The sequence below is a fragment of the Panthera onca genome, chromosome E2 (genome assembly GCF_046562875.1).
Source record: "Panthera onca isolate mPanOnc1 chromosome E2, mPanOnc1 haplotype 2, whole genome shotgun sequence".
Lineage (NCBI taxonomy): Eukaryota > Metazoa > Chordata > Mammalia > Carnivora > Felidae > Panthera > Panthera onca.
The window spans coordinates 47,964,116-47,986,174 of NC_138353.1; the positions used below are offsets into that span (position 1 = coordinate 47,964,116).

At 43.2% G+C, this 22,059-nt stretch overlaps 1 protein-coding gene across 8 annotated transcripts in view; it reads left to right on the plus strand.

Moving 5' to 3' along the window:
* Positions 1 to 22,059, plus strand: part of HYDIN (HYDIN axonemal central pair apparatus protein) — a 415,179-nt gene that overhangs the window by 265,038 nt on the left and 128,082 nt on the right. For 7 of the 8 annotated variants that reach the window (XR_013552530.1, XM_078438955.1, XM_078438961.1 and 4 more), the window contains 6 exons: positions 12,824 to 12,961; positions 13,668 to 13,749; positions 17,132 to 17,251; positions 17,519 to 17,728; positions 19,934 to 20,071; positions 21,648 to 21,825. Coding sequence is in view for 7 of the 8 variants with exons in the window: in XM_078438955.1 (XP_078295081.1) it covers positions 12,824 to 12,961; positions 13,668 to 13,749; positions 17,132 to 17,251; positions 17,519 to 17,728; positions 19,934 to 20,071; positions 21,648 to 21,825 (866 nt within the window). In the remaining variant the exon portion in view is untranslated. Of the gene's footprint in view, positions 1 to 12,823; positions 12,962 to 13,667; positions 15,530 to 17,131; positions 17,252 to 17,518; positions 17,729 to 19,933; positions 20,072 to 21,647; positions 21,826 to 22,059 lie in introns of those variants that run through there. The other variant, XM_078438962.1, reaches the window with a different exon arrangement.

The following is a 22,059-nucleotide window of genomic DNA, read 5'->3' on the forward strand; positions in this document are numbered from 1 at the left end:
CTTTCTGACACGAGGTAGAAAATCCTTTCCTACGCCAGGCTGCATCCACCAAGGCTGAAGCTGGATGGCTTGGCACACCTCCTTGTCCTCCCCGCGCCTCCTCCCTACAGCCAGGTTCTTCAGTTTTCTTTAGAAAGGAAACCGGCTTTATTGATTGCATGGAGGCAGGCCCTGGGTATCCTTGCATCCAGCTGTCCCAAGCTGCTCAGTGTGCTGGCCAAGAGCCTGGCAGCCTGGCCAAGAGGACTCTGAGGCAGCCTCCCGCTCAGCTGCCTGCCCCATGTGACCTTGGACTCCCCTACCTGCAGAGCTCTCGGTATGGTCCCTGTCATGTAATACATGCTCAGCTAATGCCAGGCTCTTACAGACATTCCTTTTTTTTTTATTTTTTTTTAATTTATTTTTTATTTTTTAATATATGAAATTTACTGTCAAATTGGTTTCCATACAACACCCAGTGCTCATCCCAAAAGGTGCCCTCCTCAGTACCCATCACCCACCCTGCCCTCCCTCCCACCCCCCATCAACCCTCAGTTTGTTCTCAGTTTTTAACAGTCTCTAATGCTTTGGCTCTCTCCCACTCTAACCTCTTTTTTTTTTTTTTTTTTTTTTTTTTCCTTCCCCTCCCCCATGGGTTTCTGTTATGTTTCTCAGGATCCACATAAGAGTGAAACCATATGGTATCTGTCTTTCTCTGTATGGCTTATTTCACTTAGCATCACACTCTCCAGTTCCATCCATGTTGCTACAAAAGGCCATATTTCATTTTTTCTCATTGCCACGTAGTATTCCATTGTGTATATAAACCACAATTTCTTTATCCATTCATCAGTTGATGGACATTTAGGCTCTTTCCATCATTTGGCTATTGTTGAGAGTGCCGCTATAAACATTGGGGTACAGGTGCCCCTATGCATCAGTACTCCTGTATCCCTTGGATAAATTCCTAGCAGTGCTATTGCTGGGTCATAGGGTAGGTCTATTTTTAATTTTCTGAGGAACCTCCACACTGCTTTCCAGAGCGGCTGCACCAATTTGCATTCCCACCAACAGTGCAAGAGGGTTCCTGTTTCTCCACATCCTCTCCAGCATCTATAGTCTCCTGATTTCTTCATTTTGGCCACTCTGACTGGCGTGAGGTGGTATCTGAGTGTGGTTTTGATTTGTATTTCCCTGATAAGGAGCGACGTTGAACATCTTTTCATGTGCCTGTTGGCCATCCGGATGTCTTCTTTAGAGAAGTGTCTGTTCATGTTTTCTGCCCATTTCTTCACTGGGTTATTTGTTTTTCGGGTGTGGAGTTTGATGAGCTCTTTATAGATTTTGGATACTAGCCCTTTGTCCGATGTGTCATTTGCAAATATCTTTTCCCATTCCGTTGGTTGCCTTTTAGTTTTGTTGGTTGTTTCCTTTGCTGTGCAGAAGCTTTTTATCTTCATAAGGTCCCAGTAATTCACTTTTGCTTTTAATTCCCTTGCCTTTGGGGATGTGCCGAGTAAGAAGAGATTGCTACGGCTGAGGTCAGAGAGGTCTTTTCCTGCTTTCTCCTCTAAGGTTTTGATGGTTTCCTGACAGACATTCCTTTATGGAGAAAACTGAGAAGCCTAATGTTAATGTTCATTAATTAAATGTTAATACCAGGCCATGTCGGAGAAGCATCATCCCAGGGGTGGCTCTGAGACATTTTCTCCCGAAATTGGTCTGAAGCCTGAAGTCTGAGGGTGGCAGGTGCTTCTTGCTGGCCTAAGCGTTGGTCCCTTCTGTAAATCTCCCTCTCTGTTCCCCACTGGCCCCGCAGGCCTCAGGAGGCTTTAAGTTCCTGCACCCACACATTTTTTTCTTTTTGCACCTCCCAGAGGAGTTTGGATAAGAGATAAAACCAAGCAAGCATGGAACCCTGGCACTAGAGGAAACGCAACTCTGGTGACAGAGAACAAGGCCCAGAGTGGGAACAGAAGCAGTGGGCACAAGTGGCCTTGGGCACAATGGCGAGTCAGGCTCTAAGCCCCTCCAGGTCCCTGTCTTCCTTAACTCTGTCCTGTGTGTGTCTGAGCTAAAATGATGATTTCACAACCCAAAGAATGAATCCAGTGGGAATGAGGGCCATCCCCCTCCCCCGTATTAGGTTTCTTATTATGTGACAAATCACCGTAAACTGGGTGGCTTAAAACAACGAGAATTTATTCTCTTCCAGTTCTGGAGGTCCAGAGTCTGAATCCACTTCACTGGGCCTAAGTCAAGTGTGGACAGGGCCACATGCTCCCTCTACTCCCTCCAGAGGCTCTAGGGAAAATATAGGAAAGTCCCCATTCTTGCCTTTCTCAGCTTCTGGAGCTGCATTCCTGGCATGCCTTGGCTCCTGGCCCCTTCCTCCTTCCTCAAAGCCCACAGCATAGTGTCCTCCCATCTCTCTCTCCACTGAGATGGCCACATCCCCCTCTCCATTCTCTGCAGTAGTATCACTCTCTGCCGCCTTCTTGTAAGGACACTTGTGATCATATCATGGGTCTCACCCAGATGCAAAGCCCCCATCGCAAGACCTTAACTTACTCACATCTGCAAAGTCCCTTTGCTGTATAAGGAAACGTTCCCAGGCTGTGGGGCTTCAAACAGGGACATGTGGAGGATGCCCATCAGTCAACCAACCAGATGCCCTGACTCTGCCAGCACCAAGTTCTCATGCTCTCTTCACTCTCTGCCAGGCCAGATTGGCTTTTTTAAAAGGTAAAATGGATTTTCAATACTGATGACTTTATAATACCATAAGGAAGTTTTGGTTTTAGTGTATAGCAAACATGACTCAAACTAACATATAAAAAAATAGAACGCACTGGCTCATGTAACAGAAAGTGTCTAGGTGTGGGTTTCAGGCACAGCTCGACCCAAGGTCAGGCAGTGTCACCTGTGCGTCGTATCTCCCCCACTGTCTCTTCGCTCTGTCCTCTGCTGTGTCGGCTCCATTCTCAGGCAGGTTCTGCACACACTGTTGCAAGATGACTTAGAAGCTCCAGCAGCTCCAGCTTTCATATGCCAGGTTCAAGTCCGGAGGAAAAATGTAGAGGTTTTTCTCTGAATAAGCCCTGGCAAATGTTTGGCTACAGCTCACTGGCTCTGGTTGGTTCCCGTGTCCGTTCCTCCACTAAGGCCTGGGGAACCCAGTGCTGCCCCTGGACTAGGCTGAAAGTTAGAGATAGACTAATTGCCAGAGGGAAATGTAAGGCACCTGAGCAGAGAAAGGGAGCCTGGATCCCCGGTAGCACAGAGCAAAGATGCCCAGCACAATGGTAAGAACAGTGTGTTTCTATTACAAATCCCAAGCCAAAGACATGAGCATCTAATTATGAAATAGGCACCAGCTGCTTGGAAAGCTGTTTGAGAGACCTTACCAGTGCCCCAGGGACATGATAAGCTGATAGGACCCTCAGACATTGGAAAACAACTCATGATGAGACCTTTGCACCTATTCCCAGCACCGCCACCCTGTCACCATGGAGCGCAGGGCACCAGCTTCATGGGCACCTTTCACATTTTCTCGTTCTGCAGCCTTGATTTTTCACATGAAATATAATGTCCGCATCTTTGAAACGTTAGGATTAGACCACCAATACGGTGAACAAATCCACATCTTTACTATGAGAAAAACCGCTTTCAACAGCTTCCCAGAGCAAAATATGTCTGAAGTAGGAATTACCTCCTGTAGACAATGGTGTAAGGCCATATCTCCAATAAAGAGATAATATTAGGAGCATGAGAGAAAGATTCTGTAATTTTGACCATAAAAATAACCATAATTGTGTGCTTATCATGTGCCAGGCACAATTCTAACCCCATTATGTCTCTTAGCTCATGTCCTACAACAATCCTGTTAAGTATTAACATCTCCCCTTGAACCTGAGCCCACGCAACGGATCCAACCTGCCACATGTGCGCTGATGGCAAAGCCCCTGCCTTAACCACTACCTTCTGCTGACATATGAAAGCACACTTTTCTCTATATTTTATTACTGTATATCCATCTTTCATTTAAATGAGCCTTTTGTGAATACTCCATCCAAACATTGTGCTAGGTACTGTGGATACTGCGGAGATAAATGAGACCCTTCCCTGTCCCTACAAATTGATAAACCACTGGTACTGGCAGGTGGTCGTGGTCGTGGTTTAGTATTTGTCCAATTCATTCTTGCATGCTCTCATCCCCACTCACCATCCAAGACTCTGAAGGGACCTATGTGGGAAAACACGTGTGCTGAGAAGTGGAGAGGCATCTTGTGGGGCCCAGCCACCTCCCGGCGCTTCAGAAGCGAGGGCTCCAAACTCAGCTGGTTCTTCCTTCTCGTACTTCACAGTTTGCAACCAGAGAATCATTGCAGAACCTCACTTTAAAACCTTTTGCTTAGAATTTTTAACTGTTTGAAGGATACCATTTTGGCCTTTAAGAATCAGGTTGGCCCAAGCAACAAGTAACAACAGAGCTTGACAGCAGTCAAGTTGGAGTAGCTGTTGGGTTTGCTTCTGGAGAAAGAATGGAAAGGAGAAACTGACGAGTGAGATCCCGAAAATGAGCTAAATGTATAAAGGTGCTGTCCCAAGGACTGTGGTAACCTGAGAACTGCTGTGGTCGGTAGCCAGGTGGGAGGTATTTTAGAGGAGGACCGAATGGGACTTGCTGAGGGGCTGGATATGAGGGGGAAGAGAAGGGTATATCAAGGTCGGTGCCTGAATTTTCAGTTCAAGGAACTAGGTAAGTGATAGTGCTGGTGGGTGAGAAGAGAAACAGTCCAGATTTGCTGGTAGAAGGAGAAAGAGGGTCTGGGTCTAGACAAGATTACAATAAAGCTCCGTGAATATTTGCCTTCCCGCCCTCCCTCCCTGGCCATAAAGCAAGAATCAATGTAGAAAATTAATTGGGCTCCTTCAGCACAACCTGGTGAGTAGCAGGTGCTGCGTGACACCAGGTCAACAACAGAAATAGTTTCCAGTAAACAGGACCTGAGGGATGGATTTTTTTTGAGTAACAGATTTGTGAATCTCTGTCATAGAAACTTAGCTCCTTACGATGCATTACGGCTGGCCCTTAGCCGCCTCTGTTCATTTAAGAACTTCTGGCAGGACTAGGGGATGGCAAACAGGAAGATGGAAATCTGAGTTCTTCTTGGTCCAATGACAAGATGTAAGAAGTTTGGTGGATATGCGGTTTTGTCTTCCTCAGTCTACTCTTTTCACTTTGCAGATGAGGTGCTGGGGATATCAGGATAATGTGCTTTCTCATGTCAGCATTCTGTGATTCTAGGAGGACCAAGAAGGGGACTTTGAAGAGTAGGCAAAATTAGAGGACTCAGCAAGGAAGGCTGAGAAAGAAGAAAGTGGCCACCTAAACCAAGAAAAGGGAATTTGTTTTTAAATGGCAGGGAAACAGTTCCACTTCCAGGAATAGGATGAGCTAAATTTATATTTATATTTATATATATACATATATATATATATATATATATATATATATATATATATATATATATTTTAATTTCGAGGTTATGAATGAGCTAACAGAAATTCCTACAGGTAAAGTTCCAAGGAACATTGAATGTTCATGTTAGTTTCCTATAATGTACTAGTTTGCTACTTTACCTCAGACTGGGAGGCTTAAACAACAGAAATTTTTTTTTTTTTTTAAGTTCTGGAAGCTACAATCCTGAGATCAAAGGGTTGAAAGGGTCAGTTCCTTCTGTGGAGTATGAGGGAAGAATCTGTTCTAGGCCTTCTTCTTGGCTTGGAGATGACTGTCTTCTCCTTGTGGCTTTTCTTTGTACATGTCTGTGGCCAAATTTCCAAAATTTATAATAATAAAATGCATGTCACATCACATCCGTTATAAATACCACATTCTTAGTAAATTTGAAGCCCTTTGTGAAAGAGAGCACTGTGAGGTCGGCCTCTAGCTGACCTGCTTATACTCCGTGCTGATGCCTCTAGAAGCCTCCGGGGCCTCCCTCATCAGGCTTTCCACAGCCCATCCATCTAGAATCTTCTCTCCTGCTATGATGCCCCAGCTAATTTACCTGACCAGGGGGTCAGATTAGCCTCGGGGAATGATGGGAGGACTATGGCCATCTCTCAAGTCTAGGCTTCCAGAAACAAGTTCCTGCTTTTGTAGTGGACCTGAAAGAGATCAAGGCCAAGCCTTCGAAGACACCTTTGAAGAAGGTGGGCCTTTTGCTCTTTTCATATTTAATTTAAAGGTGATCACCATTAAGGATCATATTGTCTCCTTCTGTTTGCAATGGGTCAGTACAATTTCATGAGATACCCTGTCTGTTATCCCATAGAGAAATGAACTGAGCTGTTTTTCATTTCAATTTTGAGTGTTATGAAACTTTTCATCCTGCTTTTATGTTGTTACAGAAGAACTCTGGCTACCTTATTAGAGATTCATTCTTTTTAAGGCATCTTCCCAGTGCCTCCACTACCAGTGGAGGGCATCAGCCACGTTGATATTCAGTGTGAGCTAAGCTGGCTTCTAAAGAAATCAGTGGAAAGCATCAGTGCATATTTGAACCTAACCTGATTTAGGGTTATGTCTGCTTGGTTCATTTAGTGATCTGATTCTTAAAAAGAGTCTATTTGATTTATCTGCGTTTTCACATTAATTAAAATCCCCCAAAGCTAGCTACATCTACTGAAGACCAGACATTAAAAGAAATTAACTTGAAAAAACCATCCTGTTTTGAAAGTATTTCTAAAGGACTTTGAACTGATTGATTATAAGGGAGATTTCACAGCCTATCTACCTGTTCAGCCTTTCGAAGAGTATGTAGCAGTGGGGACACCTTCTGGATCTTTTATGGAAGTGGCCATTTCTCACAGAAAAGAGCAAGGAGATTCTGGACACATTCCTCCACTACGCACCTTGCAGCAAAACTCTTTGTGGGAAGTCACTTCGAGGCAAGGTCAACTGTGTCTTGCTTCTCCTTACCTTGATTACAATTGGGATGCATCCCTCATCGTCCAAAGGAAGGTTCTAGACAATACATTGTATGTTCTTTATTGTATGTTGTGGGTTCCAGTTACTTTTAAAATGAAAAAGCCTGCGAGTCACTGCCATGGGCACAGCATGGCAGAAGTAACCAAGGAGAAGCCCCTACTGATGAGGTAGAGTGTCCAGCAAAGCTGTTAAGATAGTGTTAGCTCTGGATCCAGGCTAACTGATCTCAGCCACTTACTTGCTTTCTGAGCTTCAGTTTTGTCACCTGAAGACTGAGGACCATCACAACACCTGCCTCATTAAGCTGCCGTGAACATTTAGCTAGGCAGTCCTTATTAAGTGTTTAATATGGTACCTGGTAGAGAGGAAGTGCTGAGTAGCGTTGGCTGCAGTTACTTAATTAGGACATGTTTTAGTCTGTTTGGACTACTGTAACAAAATAGCAGAGATTGGCCGGCTTACAAGCAGCACACATCCATCTCTCACACTTCCGGAGGCTGAGAAGTCCAGATGATGGCACAGACAGACTTGGTGTCTGGTGAGAACTGCTTCGTGTTTCACAGATGGTGTGTTTTGCTGTGTGCTCACAGGTGGAAAGACCCAGCTAGTTGTCTGGGCTGTCCTTTAGAAGGTCACTAATCCCAGTCATGGGGGCTCAGCCCTCATGACCTGATCACCTCTCAAAGGTCCCTCCTCCTAATACCATCACCTTATGGGTTAGGATCCCAACATATGAAATCTGAAGGGACACAAACATTTGGACCGTAGCAGGGCTCTTGTTTTACCACTACTTTCCCTACCTTCTTGCCACCACCTTTTTAATCAATGGTTCTCAGCCTTGAAAGCACATTAGAATCATGTTGGAAGCTTTTAAATATCTTGATTCCAAGTAAATCAGAATCTCTGCAGCTGGGGCTCAGGCATCAGTTCTTAGAGTTCCATAGGTGATTCCAATGGACAGCTGCAGGGGAACCACTATTCTAGAAGCTCCAATTGCAAATTCTTTTGATAAAAATATGATTTCACCCCCTGAGTTCTGAGTAACTTGAGTTTCAGCTTCTCAGTTATGTTCCACCAATTTTTCCCTTAGCACAGGTGACAGGTTCGAATCCTTCTGAGACATAATAAAGTCACAGGGCTAAGCCAAGCTGTCTTTCATAATGGGTATGTGTCTGCGGTTTGCTTCCCTTTCTCCTGTGGCAGAACTGGAACGATCTGGCAGGGAATGCACTGAGCCAGCCCCCATCTGTCGTTTGCTTCCCAGTGTGGGAGGTTCAGCAAGTGTAAGACCACACAGCCAGGCAATAGATAAGGAAAGGTGCCTGGGACTTTGTGCCCAAAGGGGCTTGCCTACTTTTAAGTTGAGGTAAAGCAATGATTATAATCTGCTCCATTTAGAAATAGAAAACAGGGGCTGATCTAATCTGGAGCAGGTTTGTGAGGAGTGGAGTAAGAGGAAGGGAGTGAGGGAGGGTGAGGGAGGCAGGGAGGGAATTCATCTGAAGTCCAACAAGGAAAGTGTTTGCCACCAGCCCCAGCACAAGAGCAGCTCACCTGCACTGGACATTTACCATGACCTAGGCTCCCTGCTGGGTCTGTTCCATGTATTAAGCCTCAATCAGATGAGGAGGGCTCTATCACTAACACAATACCCAGGTCACATAGTGTGTGAATGGGGAAGCCAGAGTTCAAACCCAGGCCGTCTGACCCCTTGGCCTTGAACCGAACCATTGTGCACTCTGCAGGTCTTGCTGTTGGAGCATTTGTATCCTGAATCGTACCCACTCCTGTGTCTCTGACTCTGATCCACTGGCCTCTGAGTTCCTTGAAGCAAGATTTGGCTTTCTTATCTTTGGAATCATAGAATGCTGCAGTGGTCTCCCTAGAAACAGAGCCTGAGATGGTGATTCTTGGGCAGGTGATTTATTGAGATGGAGTTCTCGGTGGGGGGAAAACTGTAAGAGAGTAAGAAAAATGAGATAGGGCAAGGGGGGAAACGAGGAGATCTGTCTGAGCCCATGGGGAGCTCTAGAGTATTAATTGCCTGAGAGTTTGTCCTCACCCTCATCTAGCCATCCTGGCTTGCTGTTCACACACTATGGGAGGGAGGGCACCACCTCCTGGGGAGCTCAGGGCAGGGGAGGCAACTGACAAGGATCCAGCTGGAGAAAGATGCTACCAACACCCACAGCAGCCAGTGAGGGGTGCGTCATCCTGGTGAAGGAGATCTAAACAGTGTGTGCCAACAGCAACTGCTACGGTCGATAATTTAAATATATAAAACAGCGTAAGAGCCAAACAAAACACACCTTTTTCCCCCAGCCAGTGGTGGTTTTCACCCTTTGTATGGACACTCCCGGATTCCAGGTCCAACAAATCATTGATTTAGAAGTCATTGTATGTCTACTGTGAGGCTGTCCTCACCCCCCAGAGACCTCACGGCAGCAGGTGGCCAGCATACACCATTCCATCTCCAAATATCATCTGAACCAAGCACAAAATCTTAACCGAAACACAAGCATGTTAGGGGGCGGCGGTGGGTTATTATGATGCAGCCCTACTTCCAGGGAAGGGAGAACAGCAAATAAGCCTGATGGACTTTTTAAGTTTGCAATACAAAAAAAAGTGTATTGATCCTAACTCACCCAGGAGTGGAAAATAAAACATGAAGAGGGGAGTTGCTGAGCCCAAACCAGTGTGGCTGATGGACGGTGTGTGGCATTCATGTGATCTGTCACAGCTAAAGGCAGGGTTTCTCTCCTGGGTCCTCCAGCGATTCTGATATGGGTAGCTCTGGAACCCGGAGCAGTATTGCTTTTCCTTATTTGCTATATATTCTCTTTTAAAAATAACTGATTCTAATCCTGTTTGGGTCAGCATAATGGGAAAGCCATCATCTGTTCCTGAGGCTAAAATGAAATCTGATCGAAAAATAAAACTGCCAACATTCTATTTCAATTGTATGGAACAGGTTTTTTTTTTTTTTTTTTAATGATAAATTAAAGCTTTCATTATGACAGAGGTTTCACTGTCCCCTGTGGCTGAGTCTGTTAGCAGTGGGGCTGCCTTCCCAGTATCCTTTGTTTCCAGAGACCTCTCACTTCCACTCGTCCAGGTATCATTATCACCCGAGGTGTTGTTTTTCCTCAGGTCTACAGACACACTGCCACTTTGAATTTTTCCTTTACAGATATTCCCATATGCTTTTTTTTTTTTTTTCTGTTGAGCACAACATCCCAGGGGTGTGCAAATGTTGGATGAGAGAGTGCTATTGTGTGGGGCAACTCTGGCAGAGTCTCCCCGGGCATCTCTGCTGACCTGGGGTGATTTAATGAGTGCCTTGAATCATCCTCTGCTGATCCGCACTGTCCCTAGCTGGTGCAGCTGAGTGATAGCCTCATATTAATTATCAGCTCCAGTCCTTAGCCAAATTGTTGCCATTGCTACCCACCATGGGTCTGAAAGCTGGCTGCATATTGGAATCACCTGGTAAGGCTGTGAAAAACCTAATTCCTGGGCCTTCTCTGAGTCCTGCCAAATCAGAATTTACCCAAGAATGGGGTTCAGGAACTTTTATTTTAATGTGCTTCCCAGCACCCAGCCCAACATGGGTCCTCAGCCCAGAATGATGTGGTTTCAATCTAAGGTGATGTCATCTGGAGACATCTGTCCTGGAATAAGGCAAATGGAGGCTGATGCAAGAAACTGACTCTTAAAAACTGAGAACAAACTGAGGGTTGATGGGGGGTGGGAGGGAGGGGAGGGCGGGTGATGGGCATTGAGGAGGGCACCTGTTGGGATGAGCACCGGGTGTTGTATGGAAACCAATTTGACAATAAATTTCACATTAAAAAAAAAAAAAAAGAAAGTGAAAAGAGCTTTTACACTCTTCTCCCAAGATCTTAGGGAATGGGATCCGCGGGGGGTGGAGGTGGAGGTGCGGTGTAAACTCTGACTGCCCCGTGGTTGTTTTTTCTTTTTTTTTTTTTTTTGTAATGCAAGTGCCTGACTTAAGTTTTGCTTGCCGAGTCATCTGTGTCAAAGAGGCACTTTGCCAGCCATACAACTAGATAAGGAGCCGGACCACCTGGCGCACTGAGATTCCTTCGATGTAGAAATCTTGGTTGATTTCAATAACTGACCATTTGGGCCACTTGTCTCTTCTCTTCCCTGCACTTGAAATTCCTACTCTTATGTTTTAAGTTCACCAGTACAGAGTAAGCCTAAGAAATCCTAGCTCTCCACCCTCCACCCCAATAAAAGCAAAACCTAGGCCCACACTGTCTTTCTATCCACGATGTCCCTGTGTGGCCCCAGGTGTGCTGTGTAGTTTTCAGTTCCTGTAACTAATAACCTTTTATTTTCCCAAAGTTTCCTGATGGTTGCTGCTGAAGGGCATCTTCCAATCATAATAAGAACTACAAGGGCTGGTCCCACCACAACACTGGTTATTGATAGGCTGAGAGTAGCACAAAACACACAAAATAGTCCAGTTACCTGTGTGCTGTTTACCTGTTCTCACGCAACCATCCATGCGTGCATCCATCCATCCATCTGTCCATTCAGTCAGACACATATTGAGCTCATGCTCTGTGTAGAAGACCCTCAGCAACGAGGGCTGTGAAGAAGGAACCTCTTGGTCCCGCCCTCCAAGTGCTCACAGTTCTATAGTGAGGTGTCAGCCCAGTGTTTTCCCAAGGGGAAATTGAACTGCTCTCTCTTCTTAAAAAGAGCAGTCAGGGCTCAGCTCAGAGCCCTCACCAGGTGAGAAAATAATAATGTTGATTTTTCTAAACATGGTGGATAAAACTGGGTTTTAATTTATAGCAATGATACATGATTTTCCCTTAAAATAAGCCTATTAGTCAACGTCATGCTTGAATGGTTCAAACTTAAAATTTAAAAGACTGAATACCGAGTGTGCATGAGGTTGTGGGCCTTCTTGAGATCTCACCTTCACTGTGAAGATAGTGTTAAATGGAGTAAAACCACTTTGGAAGACTGTGTGGCAGTATCCTATAATTTTAAACATACATGTACCATATAACCAAGCGGTTCTTTTCCCAGGAATTGGCTCAGGAGGAATGAAAACATACATCTATGTAAAAAGTTGTACACAAATATTCTTAGCAACCGTATTCATAACATTAAAAGCTGGAAACAGCCGCATTGCCCACCAACGAGATGGATAAACACATTAGTCATCCATACTATGGAATACTGCTCAGTTATTAAAAAAAGAAAAGATCAGACTACTTAGTGCTCCTTGAAATAACATAAATGAATCTAAAAACATTATGCTGAGCAAAAGAAGTTAGACTCAAGAGTACATATTTATGATTCCATTTGTAAGAAACCGTAGACATATCTAATCCATGGTAACATAAGGCAAAGGAATGTTTGTCTGGTACCCTAGTCCTGGCTCTGCTTTCTGTTTGGTTACCTGGACCCAGGATCCCTGGTCATTCATTCACGCATTCATAACCATGCCTGAGTACCTACTGCAGGCCAGGCACTGTATTAGATGCCATATTAGGTACAGGTCCTCAGGGAGCTCATGGTCTAGCAGGGACAGGAAAAATAAGTGTGAAGTGGAAGCCCAGGGGCTGTAGGCACTCAGAGGAGAGTCACTGGACCCAGACTGGGAGACAATGGTGAGGAAACTTTTTAGGAGAAAGTGAAACCTAAGATTTGAACAAGGTAAGTCTAAGGGGTGGTGTAGGGCAGGTCCTTCTAGGCCCGCCTGTCTAGGATTTATTTGGGGCTTAGCCATAGAAACTGAGAGCCCACTGAGCACCGATTTGCAAAAGCTGATGTGTGCCTCCATCCACCCTGCTTTTGTAGGTTTGTGCCACAGCCAAGGAAGCCCACCAGTGCCCCCCTGTCCCAGGTGGAATCCATCCCAGTGACCTCAGCTTCTGCCAGCTCTCCAGCAATGCCAGTAACAGAGTCCCCTGAGATGGAGCTAAATGGTTTTGTTAAGTAAGTGCAAATGCAAGGCTAGAATGGATTTTTTAAAATAACATTTTTTTTCTCTACCCTGACTTACATTCTCAAGCCCGTCCCTTATTTATTCATCCAGCAGCTCACTGGTCAACAGTTTAGTGAGTGACTTCTGTGTGTGAGGCCCTGGACTGTGCAGGTGGAATAGAGTTGAAAAGCATCTCTACTTTCAGGAGGTCATAGCCTCCTGATTCCTGGAGGACTAAGCCCTTCCTATCACATAACCTTCTCCATCTGTCCAGAGTCGGCAGCCAGGGTCAGGTCAAGGGTAGCAAGCAGAAAAGGATATGGCAGTTGGCCAAACAGTGTATCCTCACGATAAAGTGCTCCAGTAAATAATAAACCTTAACATTGAGCACTGGAGACACAGAAAATTGTCTGAAGCATTGCTAGAGCTTCCCAGAACTTTTTGTAATTTGGACATGGGCTTGGTAGGCCAGGAAAGAAGGGTTGGAGTCTGTGGAAAATTGACTAGCCTGATGCCCTATACTCCATGTTTGGGGACAGGGAGTAACAGAGCACTGACCAGCTGACCTTGTGAAAAAAGCATGCTTTGAGTGAGAACCCCACTTATCCTTTGGGGTACAGTAGAGGGAGAGAGGAAGATGAAGTGATGATGTAGCTGAAGGCTGTGTCAGGATGGTTGCCAAATGAGTGATTCTCCACATTTTGTTCAACTCCCCAGGACTATCCTCATGGATGAAGATGTCAGGCCTGAAGAAGGACAATACAAGAAAGCACAAGCACCCATCATGATCATCTCCGATGTACGGTTTTCTCTCCATGGGATGGGTTAGCAAGCCGAGGGTCCTTCCTGTAAAACAAAAACAGAGCCAGGAGCAGTGACAAGTGCAAGGCTGGGGATTGGGTGGGATGAGGCTGTGGAACTTTATCCACATCACTTCCCAACCAAACACCCATAGAGCTAACACCCCAGTGAGAGCCAGACATCTCAGCACATAGATTTTTCTCTGTAATGAAGAAGCCAGTTACCTCTAAACCTTGGCATTCTTCCCAGCCCCCAGATAGAGGCTACAAAAGGAGAAAGATTTCTCTCCGTAATTCCATAGTAAAAACAAAGGGGAAATCAAGGGAGTTTAAAAATTCATACCCTTAAATTCTCCTTCTAGAAGGATGGCCTAAGGAAATCATTGGAGATAAAAAAAATTTATGTACAAAGATGTTTGTCACAACACTTTAGAGATAGAATAAAAATTGGAAAAATAAATTACTGCATATCCATGACCATATACAGTCTTTTAAAATACAGTTTGACTCAGTAGTGGCAGAGCAGGGGGTAAGCAAGCATTTTTATATTTTGTAGGTAGGGTTATGAATTCACATCGCCTCTGTGGCATATAATTTGGGGAGTATATCAGAATTTAATGCACATTTCCACTGCTAGGATACTATTCTCCAGATCTGCCTTTACATGTGCATAGACATGGAACTCTCCTTGGACACTGCAGCTTTGTTGGTAAAAGCAAGAAAAATTGGAAACAACTTGACTCCACCAGTAGGAGACTGACTTGTGTTTGCACAAGGCAATGCTATAAAATCTTTTCTTAAAAAATGAGGAAGTTCTCTAACACTGACTTAAAGCAATCTCTGGTATATTAAGTAAAAAAAAAATGTTCTATATTTTTAATTTTATTTTAATCCAGTATAGCTAATATGCAGTATTATATTAGTTTTGGCTCTACAATATAGTGGTTCAACAAGTCTGAATATTACTTAGGGCTCATCACAGTAAGTGCACTCTTAATCCCTATGCCCTGTTTCACCCATATCCCCACCCACCTCTCCTCTGGTAACCATGTTTGTCCTCTGTACTTAAGAGTCTGGTTTTGGTTTGTCTCTTCTTTTAATGTGTTCATTTGCTTTGTTTCTCAAATTCCACGTATGAGTGAGATCATATGGTGTTTGTCATCCTCTGACTGACTTATCTCACTTAGCATTATACTCTCTAGGTCCATTCATGTTGTTGCAAATGGCAATATTTCATTCTTTTTTATGGCTGAATATTCTATTGTATGTATATACCACCTCTTCTTTACCCATTCATCTATCAGTGGACACTTGGGCTGCTTCCATAATTTGGCTATTGTAAATAATGCTGCAATAAAAATATGAGGTGCGTATATCCTTTCAAATTAGTGTTTTCATATTCTTTGGGTAAACACCCAGTAGTGAAATCACTAGATTATATGGTATTCTATTTTTAATTTTTTGAGGAACCTCCACACTGTTTTCCACAGTGTCTGCACAATTTTGCATTCCCAACAACAGTGTATGAAGGTTCCTTTTTCTCCACATCCTCGCCAACACTTGTGGCTGATTATGTTTTTTATTTTAGCCATTCTGACAGGTGTGAGGGGATACCTCATTGTGGTTTTGATCTGCATAATTGATGTTGAGCATCTTTTTGTGTATCTGTCGGGTACATGTTCTATTTTTTAAAAGTATTTTAGATAATGCTTGTGAAGAATATTTATGGAAATGCAGCACTCCTATAACTGACAGATCAGAATACAAGTACATACCCTTATATAAACACATTGTACACACACATACATATGTGTGTGTGTGTGTGTGTGTGTGTGTGTGTGTGTGTGTGTGTAGTATAAGTAATTTATTTGTATTTCTCTCTTTGAAGTTTTCTATATTTTCCAATTTTTTTTAGAATATATGTATGTATATAAAATACCTTTAAATGTTAATTTTCTTTTTCTATTTTCAAAGAAGTTTGTCATAGAAGAGTCAAGAATACAGAAAACTGAAAGCAAAAATCCTTACAATGCCACCATTTATGAAAAAGAGCCACTGAGGGGTGCCTGGGTGGCTCAGTTGGTAAAGTGTCTGACTTCAGCTCAGGTCATGATCTCACAGTTCATGAGTTTGAGCCCCGTGTTGGGCTCTGTACTGACAGCTCAGAGCCTGGAACCTGCTTTGGATTCTGTGTCTCCCTCTCTCTCTGACCCTCCCCATCTTGTGCTTGCTTGCTCTCTCTCTCTCTCTCTCTCTCTCTCTCTCTCAAAAATTAATAAACATTAAAAAAATTTTTTTAATTTAAAAAAAATAAGAAAAAGAGCCACTGAAATTTTAGCAAACAACCTCTCAGTAACTCTATTTGCATACACAAATCTCTGAATGAATTTACACACGCTTGTACCTTCAGGTGTGATACATGGGCATATGCCATTTTACATAAATGGAACTGCTTTTTCACTCAGTAATATGTTGAGCATATGATTCCTGATCCCTAAATATACATATACTGCATCATCCTCCATGGACAGAGGACCCACACACACTCCATTTATTTATTTATTTAAGTTTATGTATTTATTTTGATAGAGACAGAGACAGAGTGCGTGGGGGAGGGGCAGAGAGAGAGAGGGAGAGAGAGAAAATCCCAAGCAGGCTCCGCACCACCAGCATGGAGCCCAATGCAGGGCTTGAACTCACAAAACCACGAGACTATGACCTGAGCCGAAACCAAGAGTCAGACGCTTAATCAACTAAGCCACCCAGGCGCTCCCCACACATACTCCATTTAAAATAATTCCCTATTGTTAAGTTTCTCAGGATCCACATAAGAGTGAAAACATGTGGATCCTGAGAAATTTAACAGAAGACCATGGGGGAGAGGAAGAAAAAAAAAAAGGTTAGGGAGGGAGCCAAAACATAAGAGACTCTTAAAAACTGAGAACAAACTGAGGGTTGATGGGGGGGTGGGAGGGTGGGGAGGGTGGGTGATGGGTATTGAGGAAGGCACCTGTTGGGATGAGCACTGGGTGTTGTATGGAAACCAATTTGACAACAAATTTCATATTAAAAATAAATAAATAAATAACCTTTAAAATATAAAAAATAAAACTTTAACAAAAAGATAAAGTAAAATAAAATAATCCCCTATTGATAGGCATTTAGTTTGCTTCCAAAGTTTTGCTACTGTAAGTAATGCTGCAGGAAACATCCTTGTACATATATTTTGGGCATTTGTCCAGTTCTCTCCATAAGAAAAAAAATGTACTATTTTTTAAGGTATAGACAACATACATCAGTTTTCTGTCACTGGTGGGGAGGAGCACATTGATGAACCGTTGTGAATGCTTACTAGCTTTTCCTCATGCCTCTGATTTCTAGGGATTAAGTTTTAACTCTGCTGAAACTGAAAGAATAAACCCAAACCAGAGCCAGGTGGAGTCTCAGGAACCCCCATGGAGCTTTGAACGGGAAGAAATGCTTCCCATTGGGGTAGAAGAAGTAAGTAACACCTCATGGGCCCTAAAGTCAGATGATACTAACTCTTCTCACTGAGCACCTGCCCCAAGTTAGAAATCTAAATCCTGCCGGGCCAGTCTTCCCCCGGCATTACCATCAGGTATGTCCAGGGTTCTGGGCTAGGCACCTTTCATGGAGTCAAACAAGTTAAAGTCAGGAATTAATCTGTAAGCTGACTGGAGTTTAACCTACCCTCTGTAGGCCCTTCATCCTGATTGATGCTCTCCTACAGAATGACTTTCTCTGCAGGTGTTTGATATCCTGCCCCTATATGGAGTGCTGAAGCCGCATAGTAGCCACCAGATATCGTTCACCTTCTACGGACACTGTGACATCATTGCACAGGCTAAAGCCCTGTGTGAAGTAGAAGGAGGGCCCACCTATGAGATCATGCTGAGGGGAGAGGCATCCCTGGTCAACTACTCCTTTGACACCAAGGATATTAACTATGGATTACAGGTATTGCCAACCACAGGGAGATTTCCTGGTTTTGCCTTAAACATCGCACATAGTCCTGTGCTCTAACCTGTCCTAGAGCCCCAGATCATCACCGTCTCAGCACTACCCCTAACCTTGATCCCTGATCCGCTTCCCTAACCCTAATCATCCTACTGCCAACTGTTTGCCAGACTTTTTCACTTACTTTTCTGTCTCCTGAAATTCAGCATGTTAGACACTAAAACTTGCATCTTCCATCTCAGTCCAGAAGCCCATACCAACCTCTCCGTTTCTTCAATAGCGCTACCACCTTCTCTGTCCCTTGAGTTTACAGTCTCCAAGCATTTTCCACTACACGCTTCCCTTTGCCTCCCCATATCCTGCAAGCATCCAGGTTAGCGAATTCATCAAGCAGGATCCCTCTGTGTTGATTTTCCCTTCCCATGGCCACTGCAGTTGTCACACCACAGGGGTTCATCAAGCCATTACTAAGATATTACAGCAATTCTTCTGAAACCATAATGTGCATACAAATCACCTGAGAATCTTGTTCCAGTGCAGATTCTGATTCAGTAGGTCCTGGGTGGAGCCTCAGAATCTGCGTTTCTCCCAAGCTCCCAGGTGATGCCAAGGACTCCATGGAAGCAAGGGGTTACACTGCATTCAGGGCTTTGGCCACTAACCCATCTAAACAGCATTGCCGCATAGATTTTCCCCAAATCGCATTTTCATCCTATCAACCCTCAACAATTAGCCCCAGCAGCATTTAGGAAGCAACTTAGTATTGAGAAAAGAGCATGGTTTTGCTGTCAGAAAAACTGAGATAGTATCCCAGTTTTACTTCCTACTGACTATGTAGCATATCACCTGACATCTCCAAGCCTCAGTACCCCTCATCTATCAGCTAGGAATGGGGTAGCAGTACCTAGCTCACCAGGTGCTTGTGGTTATTAAAGTGCCGGGTCAATACTGTGCATGGGTCAGAGAAGGCCTCCAATCATGAGTCCCTTTCTCTGTCATCCATTGGATCAGAACCAAGCTCCTCCACCTGGATGAGGGGATCCTAAGCCCCTCTATTAACTTAACTGATGTCCCTTACACATTAAATTTGGTTTCTCTTAGTTTCTCACTGTAGGCCATTCATCCATTTGTGGCCAAACTGGTTTACCCACTGACCCTAATACATCCCAGTCCTTCTTGCCTCAATACTTCCTTTTATATAATCCCTCTCATCCTCCACTCTGCCAACCCCAAATCTACACATACTATAAGATTCAGTTCAGCTCTTCAGCTTTCAGTTATCTTTTTCTTACCTTGCATTCTCTTGGCATTTAAATATATTCTTTGCCATAATATAATGCACATTCTAATTTTTGATTTGGAATAATTATTGATTCTATTTCTTGTACATCTTCTTTTCCCAATTAGATTTTGTGTTATGTACTCGGAACCGTATCTCTACCAAATTTTAATGGAAGTCAGACTGCCGTTGTATAGCTACTGCATGGATAATTATCGAATTGTGTGTGTGCATGTGTGTTTATAGGTTAAAAATTGTGCCTAAAAGTAAATTCACCCAACACCTTTTGAGACTTTGTCCACTGAGTTGACCAAATACAATTCCCTTTCATTCCTTATCTCCAGGGTCTTCTGTTTTGGGTCAGCTCAGAGTGTATTCTTTGAAGCAGCCAGTCCTTGCCCTATCTTATCCTAAGAACCCCTGAAGTGGCCTTATTTTGTGGTTATTGGGCCTGCTGTTCAGCTGCTGAATTGTGTCAGTAAAATCTCAGGAAAAAGAACATGTCTTGCCTACTACTCCCATGTCTCTCTATATGAATGCAAAAATTTTAATTCTAGACTCAAATCTTATCCAAAAAATAAATAAACATTGGCATAGGAAAGCTTAATTTTGAGGTCCTCTGTCATGAGTTCTTTGTGGTGAAGAAACTGAGGTGCAGAGAGTTAGAACACCCCACACACGGCTCTACTAACTTAAACTAGTTGCTAGAAGAGCTAACAAAGAGCCAGGTTTCTGGCGTCCAGTGCTCCTCCAGCTCCAGAGGGCACATTTTGATGCTACTGAAATGTGGATTGGATTGGCCAGTGTCTACACCAGGAAAGATGAAATCTGTGTGTGTGAAGTGTATTTGTCCACCCACCTTTCCCAGGATGATAGCAGTATCCCAAAGGGTAGCTGATAGCTGTCACTCTTCTTCTCCTCTCAAGCTGTTTGATCACGTCACAGAGAATGAAATCACGCTGAAGAACACTGGGAAAGTTGGCTTTGAGTTCAAGGTTCTGACTGACCCCCTGTCTTCGCCAGACAACCTTCTGCCTGGAGTGCCCCTAATCGTGCCCATCTCAGTAAGTGGCCATGTGACAGTGGTAGGAGGGACCCAAGTTCAAACCTGCAAGCTATAGCCCTATGGCACATGATATTACACTAAACATTCATTGTCAGGATTATGGGTGTGATTTTTTTAACTAAAAATAGTTATCATAAACCTAATAGTAATAATAATAATAATAATAACAATAATAATAATAAATCCAAGCACTTTACTCATTTATTAATCAAGTATTAATTGAATCCTGCATTAGCCAGGCACCATACAGGTACCAGGGGCTCCAGTGTGAACAAGACAATATAGCCCCATGGATTTTTTTTCACAATTATAAGAATGGTTTATGGGGCGCCTGGGTGGCTCGGTTGGTTAAGCGTCCGACTTCGGCTCAGGTCATGATCTCACGGTCCGTGAGTTCGAGCCCCGTGTCGGGCTCTGTGCTGACTGCTCAGAGCCTGGAGCCTGTTTCAGATTCTGTGTCTCCCTCTCTCTCTGCCCCTCCCCTGTTCACGCTCTGTCTCTCTCTGTCTCAAAAATAAACGTTAAAAAAATTAAAAAAAAAAAAAGAATGGTTTATTTCCACTTCTGTCATCACACTTCCCTTCTAAGTCCTTGAAGCCAAGGGCCTCTTCTCCACTTGCTTTTATTGATCCCTTTTTAAAATACAGTTTTATTACACATGTATGTATCCTTAAACAAAGTGCTTTTAGTTTATTAATTTACGAAAACTTTTAAGCACCTACCATGACCAGGCATTTTTCTAGCACTGAGGATAGCATAGCATAGTAAACGAAACAAGTATACTTGATCCCAAAACTTGGAAAGTTTCTTTTATGGGATTTTATTTTATCTTGAGTTTTATGAAAATGGCATCAGTAATGTAATTTTGTGCATTTTGCTTTTTTCATCCAGTATCATGTTTCTAAGAATAGTGCACATTGTCACATGTAGCTATAGTTCATTTATTTTCATTATCAAATAATATCCCTTCTATAACTATATTGAAAGCAATTTTTCTTTTTCCTGTCAAAGCATTTGGGATTTTTTCTCGCTAAAATTTGCTGTTAGAAACAATCCTGCTACAAATATTCTTGTACCTGCCTCCTGATGTACAAATGGAAGCATTTTTCTTAGGGAATTTTCCTAGGAGTGAAATTTCTGGGTCATGGACTATGCAGATGTTCAATTTGATAAGAGCGCTAAAACGTTTTTCACAGTGTTTTTTCCCCATTGGTATTCCCAACAGATGTAAACATACTCTCACTGAAATTTAGTAAATTTTGTTAATATGTGTTTTAAAAATTTTTTATTATAATCCTAGTTTCATTTCCCTGGTCACTTATGAGGATTAGTACCTTTTACTGCATTTATTTGCCATTCATATTTCCTCTTTTATGAAATACCTGTTCACATACCCTACCTATTTTTTATTGGTTACTTGTCATTTTCTCATAGCTTCATAAGATGAATCTTGGGTGAGGGGTGTGAATAGAAAATGATCAGCCTAAGAGGCCAGTGGGACTATCTAGTCCATTAAATCTCCAGAAGCAGGAGTCCATTGTAAATATTAACATTCCGGTCTTTCTGCTATGTAGGGTTTTATCAGTGCACATAAAGAGCAGGTATTGAAGGTTTACTACTTACCTGGAGTACCTGAGATCTTTCAAAGGAGTTTCCAGATACAGATTGCCCACCTGGACCCAGAAAACATCACTCTGCGTGGTGAGGGAATCTTTCCCCGAATCAGCCTCGATCTCCCCAGGAAACTTCAAGGTAATACTACCTACTATACTATTTTTCCACTGGGGAACAAAAGGTACATTTTAGCTTTGCTTATTTGAAGGCTGATTGGTACTCACATGATTTGTTTGGTACTCACTAAGTTCCTGTGTCATTCCTCATTTCTTAAAAAACAAAAAAACAAAAAAACAAATTCGAGTTGAAATTGATTTGGTGACCTGTATTTAATGAGACAGGATGTGGTCCATAGAAGTCCCAAATTAAGAC